We start from the raw sequence: 12,379 nt of genomic DNA, 5'->3' as shown, positions 1-12,379 counted from the left end.
TTGTAGGGGAGGGTATTTGGGGAAGGACTGGAAACTGGTGTTTTGAGATAACTTGAGGGACCTGAGTGGAGGCTTAGGGCAGTAGAGGAGCCCTGGGAAGAAGCACTGGTGTGTGTGTGAGTCACTCAGTCACGGCCGACTCTTTGCAGCCCCGTGGACTGTAGCCCACCAGGCTTCTCTGTCCATGCGATTCTCCAGGCAAGAATACTGGAGTGGATTGCCATTCCCTTCTCCAGAGGATTTTCCCAACCCAGGGAACGAATCCTGGTCTCCTGCATTGCTGGCAGATTCTTTACCATTTGACTATAGAGAAGCACTAAAAAGAGGTAAAATGCCAAATGGGAGATAAAACTGCTACTTGTAAATTTTACCCAGGTATGTTCAGGAAAGGGAAGAATCTTACTTTCACTCTTTGTATTTTAGTGGCCTGATCCCAGTGTTACTAGGAACCAAACACCACACTAGTATTACTGGCCCTATAATTATATTAAATGGTTATTGTTATATTAAAGAAAATTAATTTTATATCCAACAGGTTTCTTGGGGGTCTAGCCTAAGAACATTTAATTGCTGTTCTATGGGAAAATAGATTCCAAATTTTAAACATCTCAGTTCATTCATTCAGTTAACATTTATTGAGCACCTCTGTGTTCTAGACACTGAGGATCAACATGAAGACAGAAATTCCTACCCTTATGAAACCTACGTTTGTGTGGGGAAGGAGGCATTAAGTAAGTTTAATAATATAATTTCAAGTAGTATAGTGCTATGAAGAAAGGTTAAGCAGGCTATTTTGTTGTTCAGTGACTCAGTCCTGCCCGACTCTACAACCTCATGGACTGCAGCACGCCAGGCTTCCCTGTCCTTCACTATCTCCCAGAGTGTGCTCAGACTCATGTCCATTGTGTCAGTGATGCCATCCAACCATCTCATTCTCTGTCACCCCTTTTCCCTCAGTCTTTCCAGCATCAGAGTATAGTGAGAATTAGTTGGGGGATATGGATGTTTTAGAGTGATCAGGAAAGTTTCTCTGACTGAGTGGGTGATATATAATAGAGACCTGAAAGATAAAAAGGGTGAACCCTGGGAAGAACTGGGAGAAGGGTCTTTGAGGCAGGAAGAAGAGTAAGTGGAAAATCCCTGAAGCAGGGGCAAACTTGACATGTTCAAGGAAGCTCTCTTCTCACCCAAGAGAAGCAGGAACCAGATGACCTTTCAGGCCATGAGAAGGAATGTGGGTTTTATTCTAAATGTAATGCAAATCCTCTAGAAGGTTGTGAGTCTTTGGACATGATCTGATTTAAAATTTAAAAAGCTCCAGGCTACTCAGGATTGTGGTCTGGAGGAAGGCAAATGGAGAAGCAGGGAGGCCAGTTAGAAGGCCGTTGCCTTGCCAAGAGCTGATGCAGCATGAATAGGGTGGTGGGAGCAGAAGTAATACAGAATAGGGATTTTGTTTCTTAAGTTTGGGCTTTCTGACAGATTGGATATAGGTTTGATGGACAGAGACGAGTCAAGGAGGATGCTTGGATTTGGGGCCTGGGCAAGTGGCACAGTGGTAAAGAATCCACTTGCCAGTGCAGGAGACACAAGAGATGCAGGTTCAATCCCTGGGTCAGGAAAATCCCCTGGAGAAGGAAATGGCAACCCACTCTACTATTCTTGCCTGGAGAATTCATGGACAGAGGCCCCATAGTTCATGGGGTCACAAACAGTCAGACACAGCTGAGCACAGCACACAGAATCAAGATGGGAAAGATTCTGCAGGGAGCGTGTTGTGAGGAGAAAGTTATCAAGACAGGATAATTTTGAGATGCCTCCAAAGATATCCAAGCGAAGAGGTTGGTTAAGCAGATGGATATAGGAATGTGGAGATCAAGAGAGAAGCTAGGTATGAAGATATGAGTTGGCCAGAGTGGAGGAGATAATTGAAGTCATGCAGTCAGATGAGATCATCTGGGAAGCTGAGTGAAAATATAGAAGAAGGGATAATACTTTCCAGCATTTCGAGGTCAGCAGCAGGAAGCACAGCTAGCAAAAGAGACTTGAAGGAATGGCCTTAAGTAAGGCAGGAGGAAACCAGAAGGGCTTGGTCTCCTGAAATACAAGTGGAAAAGAAGTGCTTCCAGGAGCGGGTGATGTTGAATGCTGATCCAGACTGAGTGTGACTGCTGGATTTAGGAACGTGAAGCTGACTGGTGATCTTGAAGTGCTGTTTCTTGGAACAATGGAGACAAAAGCAAGAATGTTAAATGGGTGTGTTAAAGAGAGTACCAGTCAACCAGACACTCAGCTTCCAAGGGCTCTTCTATACCTTCAGCATTTATCAAGACAGTTTTTCTTCTGAAAGTCCTTTTCCTCAGTGAATCTCTGATGTTATTAATACCTGTGAAGTTAACAAAATGTTCTCTATCAGTTACAGAGGAGTAAATGCTATTACACTTTGCACAGAGAAGTAGTGTAGTGGTCCGAAGCATGGGCTTCAGAAACAAGATCAGACCTTGGTTGAATCCCAGCTCTGTTGCTTTCTAGCTATGTGATTTTAAGCAGGAACTTTGGTAATTTATCTGTAGATTAGAAATAATAATATCAGCCTGTTAATGTGGATATAAAGGTTAAATGAAATGTATAGGATAACACCTGGAACTAAGAGCTATTATTAGCACTGATTTTGTTACAGTGACAAAATTACTAGATTATATGTGTTTATAGTTTTCTTTGGAAGGACTGAAGCTGAAACTCCAGTACTTTGGCCACTTCATGCAAAGAGTTGACTCATTGAAAAAGACTCTGATGCTGGGAGGGATTGGGGGCAGGAAGAGAAGGGGACGACAAAGGATGAGATGGTTGGATGGCATCACTGACTCGATGGACGTGAGTCTCAGTGAACTGTGGGAGTTGGTGATGGACAGGGAAGCCTGGCGTGCTGCGATTCATGGGGTCTCAAAGAGTCGGACACGACTGAGCAACTGAACTGAACTGATAGTTTTCTTTTCCCTGGTCCTCTAAGAAGAGTAGTTCCTGCGGAAGATTTCCTCATTTTTACAAGAAGGCATATTACTTTTCTATTGTTGCATAACAAACTTGTCTTAAAATAACACAGTCTTAAAACACCCACAGTCTGATCATCTCACAGTTTTGTGGGTCAGGGCTGGCGTGGCTGGGTTCTCTACTCAGTCTAACAAGGCTGGTCGTAAGGTGTCAACCAGAGCTGCAGATTCTTTGCATGCCTTGGGATTCTCTTTCCACCTCACTGGTGGGCAGAATCCATTGCTTCGAGGTTGGAGGACTGAGATCCCAGTTTTCCTGCTGGATGGTAGAGTAAATGAGCTCAGGAGACAGGAGATGTGGGATGATGATTAGAACTGAGGTTTGGGAGAATATACAGATGCTGGTAATGACATAGTCTGGGCTGTGACCATGTGAGTGGGTAACTGGAGTGAAGTGAAGAGTTTGTGTCAAGGGAGTTCAAGAACTGAGAGGCCCGGTGACAGTGTACCTGACTTGAAGTTTAAAGTCAACAAAAATAGCTACAGTGAACCAGCTGCTAAAATCTTTCATAAATGAAAAGGAGTACCAGGGAGACTGTTAGAGTAATATAATCTCCTCCAAGATCTGTGCTTCAGATGAGCTGGGGGTTTTGAGAAAAGAGGCAAGAAAAAGGCATTGAGGACAAGGGGAACACCTGCCCACACAATCTCCCCTCCCCACTGGACTCTGGTACATGGTAAGTAAGAACTAAAACGGCCATCCTGTGGGAAAACTGCAGGAGAAGCAGTGGCCTTAAGGAAAATCTAGTTTCCATTTGAGAAAAGAAATGCTAGGGAGAGAGAATTTGTTTTCTTAATGAAAACTTTTCCACTTGATTTCATCTTATATTCAGATATGACCCTTTTAGTTTTGCTCCAGGGGATCTTACTATTTGTCATAATCCTTGTGCCTAGTCCATTCTAGCTAATTAGCATCTTTGTTTTCATTTCCCTTCTTGATTTTCTCAAATCTAGATTTCCTAAATACGGTCCTAACAGAGATCACCATTTAAAATGAGTACTCCCAGAATAGTATGCAGCTTCCTTAAAAAAACAAAAATAGACCTACTATATGACCCTGCAGTCCCACTCCTGGGCATATATCCAGAGAAAACCATAATTTGAAAAGATGTATGCACCTCAGTGTTCATTTCAAGACTATTTACAATAGCCAGAACATGGAAACAACCTGAATGTCCAACAGATGAAAGGATAAAGAAGATGTGCTATATTTACACAATGGAACATTCAGATCAGATCAGATCAGTCACTCAGTCGTGTCCGACTCTTTGCGACCCCATGAATCACAGCACGCCAGGCCTCCCTGTCCATCACCAATTCCCGGAGTTCACTCCGACTCACATCCATAGAGTCAGTGATTCCATCCAGCCATCTCATCCTCTGTCATCCCCTTCTCCTCCTGCCCCCAATCCCTCCCAGCATCAGAGTCTTTTTCCAATGAGTCAACTCTTCGCATGAAGTGGCCAAAGTACTGGAGTTTCAGCTTCAGCATCATTCCTTCTAAAGAAATCCCAGGGCTGATCTCCTTCAGAATGGACTGGTTGGATCTCCTTGCAGTCCAAGGGACTCCCAAGAGTCTTCTCCAACACCACAGTTCAAAAGCATCAATTCTTCGGCGCTCAGTCTTCTTCACAGTCCAACTCTCACATCCATACATGACCACAGGAAAAACCATAGTCTTGACGAGACGAACCTTTGTTGGCAAAGTAATGTCTCTGCTTTTGAATTCCTTCTAAGGAGTAAGCGTCTTTTAATTTCATGGCTGCAGTCACCATCTGTAGTGATTTTGGAGCCCAGAAAAATAAAGTCTGACACTGTTTCCACTGTTTCCCCATCTATTTCCCATGAAGTGGTGGGACCGGATGCCATGATCTTCGTTTTCTGAATGTTGAGCTTTAAGCCAACTTTTTCACTCTCCACTTTCACTTTCATCAAGAGGCTTTTTAGTTCCTCTTCACTTTCTGCCATAAGGGTGGTGTCATCTGCATATCTGAGGTTATTCATATTTCTCCCGGCAATCTTGATGCCAGCTTGTGTTTCTTCCAGTCCAGCGTTTCTCATGATGTAGTCTGCATAGAAGTTAAATAAACAGGGTGACAATATACAGCCTTGACGAACTCCTTTTCCTATTTGGAACCAGTCTGTTGTTCCATGTCCAGTTCTAACTGTTGCTTCCTGACCTGCATATAGGTTTCTCAAGAGGCAGGTCAGGTGGTCTGGGATTCCCATCTCTTTCAGAATTTTCCACAGTTTATTGTGATCCACACAGTCAAAGGCTTTGGCATAGTCAATAAAGCAGAAATAGATGTTTTTCTGGAACTTTCTTGCTTTTTCCATGATCCATCGGATGTTGGCAATTTGATCTCTGGTTCCTCTGCCTTTTCTAAAACCAGCTTGAACATCAGGAAGTTCACGGTTCACATATTGCTGAAGCCTGGCCTGGAGAATTTTGAGCATTACTTTACTAGCATGTGAGATGAGTGCAATTGTGCGGTAGTTTGAGCATTCTTTGGCATTGCCTTTCTTTGGGATTGGAATGAAAACTGACCTTTTCCAGTCCTGTGGCCACTGCTGAGTTTTCCAAATTTGCTGGCATAATGGGACATTACTCAGCCATAAAAAAATAAAAATGAAATAATGCCATTTGCAGCAATATGGATGGACCTGGAGATTATCATACTAAGTGAAGTAAGACAAAGACATGATACTGCTTATACACGGAATCTTAAAAAATAATGATACAACTGAACTTACATACAGAATAGAAATAGACCCACAGACATAGATGTCAAACTTACGGTTACCAAAAGGAAAGAGGAGGGGATAAATTAGGAGTTTGAGATTAACATATACACACTACTACACATAAAACAGATAACACACAAGGACCTACTTTATAGCACAGGGAAATCTACTCAATATTATGTAGTAACCTATAACGGAAAAGAAAATCTGGGGGGAAAAAAAGACGTATTTGTAACTGAATCACTTTGCTTTACACCTGAAACCAACACAACACTGTAGATCAGATATACTTCAATAAATAAGTGAGTACTCCAGACAGTCTGATTTCTTGCCTTTGTAACCACAGCTGCAACTCCTTACCTCTTCCTGTCATAGCAGCTGGTGAGTCAGAAGGCAACGTGAGGATAATGGGCATCAGGGGACTTGAGGGGAGGCAAAAAGAGGAGACAATAGCAGATATAATCTTCCTCGTGTTTACGGTTCTGCTCTGGGGTAGGCCTGTTTATATACCTCTGTGTCTGTCCAGCTTTGTGCTTCTGCAAGTTCTGATACTTGCAGCCTATTTACATAAGCCCACTCCATATTTACAGTATCAGAACACACTGCTGTCTTTTTTTTCTCTTCCGCTCCACTCTTCTCAAGCGTCATACAAACCATTCAGCAGTAATACCTTTTTTGTTACATTCAGTTATCTCCTTTGAGTCGAGCCCAGCTGCCCCTCACCAACCCCCGATCCTCCCAGTATCCCCATGGTAGCCCTTTCCTCCTTCTGTGCATCAGCATTAGCGGCCCTCTCAGTGGCTTATTGGCACTGCTTTTCTAGCTCAACACCCTCAGGCCTAAGAATACCACCTCTCTGATGATTTATTCAACAGTTTAGAGCAGAACACTTGCAGATTTTCCCCTAAACGCAAACTCCTATTGCTTGATATATATTCAGTCAATTCAGTTCAGTCGCTCAGTCATGTCTGACTCTTCGCGACCCCATGAATTGCAGCACGCCAGGCCTCCCTGTCCATCACCAACTCCCAGAGTGCACCCAGACCCACGTCCATCGAGTCAGTGATTCCACCCAGCCATCTCATCCTCTGTCGTCCCCTTCTCCTCCTGCCCCCAATCCCTCCCAGCATCAGAGTCTTTTCCAATGAATCAACTCTTTGCATGAGGTGGCCAAAGTATTGGAGTTTCAGCTTCAGCATCATTCCTTCCAAAGAAATCCCAGGGCTGATCTCCTTCAGAATGGACTGGTTGGATTTCCTTGCAGTCCAAGGGACTCTCAAGAGTCTTCTCCAACACCACAGTTCAAAAGCATCAATTCTTTGGTGCTCAGCCTTCTTCACAGACCAACTCTCAACATCCATACATGACCACTGAAAAAACCATAGCCTTGACTAGACCGACCTTTGTTGGCAAAGTAATGTCTCTGCTTTTGAATATGCTATCTAGGTTCTTTCCTTCCAAGGAGTAAGCGTCTTTTAATTTCATGGCTGCAGTCACCATCTGCAGTGATTTTGGAGCCCAGAAAAATAAAGTCTGACACTGTTTCCACTGTTTACCCATCTATTTCCCATGAAGTGATGGGACCGGATGCCATGATCTTTGTTTTCTGAATGTTGAGCTTTAAGCCAACTTTTTCATTCTCCACTTTCACTTTCATCAAGAGGCTTTTGAGTTCCTCTTCACTTTCTGCCATAAGGGTGGTGTCATCTGCATATCTGAGGTTATTGATATTTCTCCCGGCAATCTTGATTCCAGCTTGTGTTTCTTCCAGTCCAGCATTTCTCATGATGTACTCTGCATATAAGTTAAATAAACAGGGTGGCCATATACAGCCTTGACGTACTCCTTTTCCTATTTGGAACCAGTCTGTTGTTCCATGTCCACTTCTAACTGTTGCTTCCTGACCTGCATACAGATTTCTCAAGAGGCAGGTCAGGTGGTCTGGGATTCCCGTCTCTTTCAGAATTTTCCACAGTTTATTGTGATCCACACAGTCAAAGGCTTTGGCATAGTCAATAAAGCAGAAATAGATGTTTTTCTGGAACTCTTTTGCTTTTTCAATGATCCATCGGATGTTGGCAATTTGATCTCTGGTTCCTCTGCCTTTTCTAAAACCAGCTTGAACATCAGGAAGTTCACGGTTCACGTATTGCTGAAGCCTGGCCTGGAGAATTTTGAGCATTACTTTACTAGCATGTGAGATGAGTGCAATTGTGCAGTAGTTTGAGCATTCTTTGGCATTGCCTTTCTTTGGGTTTGGAATGAAAACTGACCTTTTCCAGTCCTGTGGCCACTGCTGAGTTTTCCAAATTTGCTGGCATATTGAGTGCAGCACTTTCACAGCATCATCTTTCAGGATTTGAAATAGCTCAACTGGAATTCCATCACCTTCACTAGCTTTGTTCGTAGTGATGCTTTCTAAGGCCCACTTGACTTCACATTCCAGGATGTCTGGCTCTAGGTCAGTGATCACACCATCGTGATTATCTGGGTCATGAAGATCTTTTTTGTACAGTTCTGTGTATCCTTGCCACCTCTTCTTAATATCTTCTGCTTCTGTTAGGTCCATACCATTTCTGTCCTTTATCGAGCCCATCTTTGCATGAAATGTCCCCTTGGTATCTCTGATTTTCTTGAAGAGATCTCTAGTCTTTCCCATTCTGTTGTTTTCCTGTATTTCTTTGCATTGATCACTGAGGAAGGCTTTCTTATCTCTTCTTTGGAACTCTGCATTCAGATGCTTATATCTTTCCTTTTCTCCTTTGCTTTTCGCTTCTCTTCATTTCACAGCTATTTGTAAGGCCTCCCCAGACAGCCATTTTGCTTTTTTGCATTTCTTTTTCTTGGGGATGGTCTTGATCCCTGTCTCCTGTACTGTCATGAACCTCATTCCATAGTTCACCAGGCACTCTATCTATCAGATCTAGGCCCTTAAATCTATTTCTCACTTCCACTGTATAATCATAAGGGATTTGATTTAGGTCATACCTGAATGGTCTAGTGGTTTTCCCTACTTTCTTCAGTCAACATACAGGACAGGCTAAGCTTCCACTGGGGCAGTGAGAAATCGTGAAGGAGCAGATGTTAAGAAGTTACCCTTTACTATTTGTGTGACTTTGAGCAAATCATTTAACCTCTCTGAGCTTCAGTTAATTTATCTATAAAGTGAGGTTAATAATTTGTTGGTTGTTTTAAGGGCTGAATAAAGTGATAATGCATGTAAAGCAACAGTAGTGCCTGGTCTTGGTTTTGAATCTAAACCTCACTTCAAATTTTTATATTTAACCACTCTATCTGCCTGTCTCAGTATAACATTTGAAACTTGTGCAGACTCAGCAGAAGTTTTTTGGAATTGTGTATATTCTAGGTTTCTGTGGCACTGAAACAAGGCCAGATCACGCCAACTGAGCTCTGTCAAAGATGTCTCTCCCTTATCAAGAAGACTAAGTTTCTAAATGCATACATTACTGTATCAGAAGAAGTGGCCTTAAAGCAAGCTGAAGAATCAGAGAAAAGATATAAGAAAGGTAAATTACTTTGACTTGTACTTAATTGTTACATCCCGAGAGAAAGAGTTTAATTGGATATAGCAGTCTCCATTTGGCAGGTAGAGCTTTAAACATTAAAAAAAAAAACTTCCCTTATTTAAAGACCTGGGGAATTCCCTGGAGATTCAGTGGTTAGGACTCCGCACTTCCACTGTTGGGGGCTCATGTTCAGTCATTGGTTGGGGAACTTAGACCCCACAAATCTTGTAGTATGGCCAAATAAATAAAATTATTTTTTAAAAGAACAACTGGTTTGAGGTATAGTAAAAATGAGACTAATAGATACGTGATGCTTTATAATGTCCAACTTGTAATAATTTCTAACAAATTTGATTTCTGAAGAAGTATCTTCAGCAAGCTAGTAGCTGTCTTAATAACTAGGATTAATGTCTCTGTATGTCAAACTAGATATCTTTTCTATTCTTTTGGTTTCTTAATGCAGGTCACTCACTGGGAGATTTAGATGGAATTCCTATTGCAGTAAAAGATAACTTTAGTACATCCGGCATTGAGACAACCTGTGCATCAAACATGCTGAAAGGTAAAGTGTAACTAGCCAGAGCATTAATTTATAAAAATAAGTGTTTTTCAGTTTAAATTAAAGATACTAATGCACCAAGATATCTTAGACTAGTTATATTTGCACAGGAAATAACTTATGGTGGAATATTACCTTCTTACTATTTGCTCTTTCAGAATGCAAAGTTATTCTTCAGGGGTAGGCCTGCTTAACAGAGGAATCCTATTTAGGAAGATAACATCACTGCAAACACACTAAGTGAACTCTTAACTCCTCCAACTTCCACTCGATAGTATAGAAATAAGTATAAAGTAGCTGTCATTACCCCCTCTTTTGCAGATGGTATAAGGATTTATTATTAATAACATCTACTGTCTGATTATTTTTTATCACTATACTTAGTATAATGATGCTTAGTTTTAATTTTTTAAGTTTAGTAGGTAAAAAAGGAATCATATTTATCAATATATGGTTGGATCCTAGGAGGAAAAAAAATGGAAAAAGGATAGAGAACTTCACACTAAAACTAATATTCTGAAGTGTATGCCCCAAGTTCCTTTGATAAAGTAAACTGTTGTTAATTGTTTGCAAATATACACTAGATAGAGGAAATTTTAATTAACAATAAAGATCTATCCCTGCTGGAAATAGATAAAAATTGCTGTGTGATATAGCACATCTGAGAAGAAAAAGTCAATGCAATGAGCAGAATGATTTGTGATTAATTTCAAATGACTTGGGTACCTCTCTATCATTCAATATTTTGTACTGTTAAAGTCAATATTTTTAGATTATAAAGATGATGAATATAGAGACTTTCTTTAGAAAATATAGCAAGCAGTCAGCTGCAGAAAAACATTAACTTTCAGAAGAAAGTACAACTTAAATTAGGAATAAGTAGCATTTGTCAATATGAATTGCTTAATTGGAGTTTAAAATTGTTTCTTACATAGGATTTACATGTTCACTGTTTTCTTTCCTATGATAAAAATTACTGAATTTTTAGGAGGACAGGGGCAAGAAAGGGGAGGGGATTAAAAGGTATAAGTGACTGTATAAAATAAATAAGCTATAAGAGTATATTGTACAGAACAGGGAATATGACAACATTTTATAATAACTTTAAATATAACCTGTAAAATATTTGAATCACTATGTTTTACACCTGTAATATAACATTTAAATCAGCTATACCTCAGTTTTGTTTTTGTTTTTTTTTAAAGAAAACTGAATTTTTTTCAGGTTATGTACCACCTTATAATGCCACAGTAGTTCAGAAGTTGTTGGATCAGGGAGCTCTGCTAATGGGAAAAACAAACTTAGATGAGTTTGCTATGGGGTAAGTAAAATTAAATTTTCTTTTCCTGTATTTCTTTCATCTGTGTCTTCAACTTCATTGTATGTAGGTACCTAAAAGTAGTGTGACTTCGTGAGAACTCTCTTGCCAATTCCTTGCTAGTTCCTCAGTTCCTCCATGAGAGATGACGTTAGTGAGGTGATTTCGTGAGGATTCTGCCAATTTCTCAGTCCCTCCATGAGAGCTTGTGTTCTGCTGATAGATATCTCACTTTGGTTTTGATTTGCATTTCCCCGATGACTAACAATGTTGATCATCATGTGTTTATTTTGCTATCCATATATCTTTGGTGAAGTATCTATTCAAATCTTCTCAATGAGTTGTAAGAGTTTTTCCCCATATAGTCTGGATTCAAGTCCATTATCAAATAGGTGATTTGCAAATAGGTTCTCTGAGTCTCTGGCTTGTCTTTGCATCCTCTGAATATGCCTTTCAAATAGCAAAAGGTTTTAGTTTTGATGAAGTCCAGTTTGTTGTTTTCTTCCTTTAATGACTCATGGTTTTGTGTCTTTTCTAAGAAAGCTTTACCTTTTCCAAGGTCATCAAGACTTTTTTTTCCAGTGTTTTCTCCTAGAAGTTTTATAGTTTTAGTTCTTATATTTAAAATTGTAATCCAGTTAATTTTTTGTAGATTATGTGAAGAAAGCAAAAGTTCATTTTTTTGCATATGTCTATCGTATATATCTGGGACCATAGGAATTCAAATTAAATTACTTTGATTCCTTTGCCAAAAATCAGTCCAACATATGTATAGGTCTATTTCTGGATTCTATTCTGTTGATTTGTGTATTCCTAATCCATTATCATGCTATCTTGATGATTGTAGCTTCATAGTAAGCCTTGCGGAGAAGGCAATGGCACCCCACTCCAGTACTCTTGCCTGGAAAATCCCATGGATGGAGGAGCCTGGTGAGCTGCAGTCCATAGAGTTGCTAAGAGTCGGACACTACTAAGCGACTTCACTTTCACTTTTCACTTTCATGCATTGGTAAAGGAAATGGCAACCCACTCCAGTGTTCTTGCCTGGAGAATCCCAGGGACTTGGGAGCCTGGTGGGCTGCCGTCTATGGAGTCGCAGAGTCAGACACGACTGAAGCGACTTAGCAGCAGCAGCAGCAGGTCCTTTGCATTTGCATATAAGTTTTAGAACTGAATTAAT

The 12,379-nt window shown here is 40.7% G+C and overlaps 1 protein-coding gene across 2 annotated transcripts in view; it reads left to right on the top strand.

Annotated features, from left to right (window-relative positions):
- Window positions 1–12,379, top strand: part of QRSL1 (QRSL1, glutaminyl-tRNA amidotransferase subunit A) — a 39,421-nt gene that overhangs the window by 1,940 nt on the left and 25,102 nt on the right. For both annotated transcript variants that reach the window (XM_027551302.1, XM_027551301.1), the window contains exons 2-4: window positions 9,163–9,322; window positions 9,786–9,884; window positions 11,106–11,202. In XM_027551302.1, the coding sequence (XP_027407103.1) occupies window positions 9,163–9,322; window positions 9,786–9,884; window positions 11,106–11,202 (356 nt within the window). The remainder of the gene's footprint in view (window positions 1–9,162; window positions 9,323–9,785; window positions 9,885–11,105; window positions 11,203–12,379) is intronic.

This window comes from Bos indicus x Bos taurus, chromosome 9 (assembly GCF_003369695.1).
Source record: "Bos indicus x Bos taurus breed Angus x Brahman F1 hybrid chromosome 9, Bos_hybrid_MaternalHap_v2.0, whole genome shotgun sequence".
NCBI lineage: Eukaryota > Metazoa > Chordata > Mammalia > Artiodactyla > Bovidae > Bos > Bos indicus x Bos taurus.
This window is presented reverse-complemented; position numbering and strand designations above follow the sequence as displayed.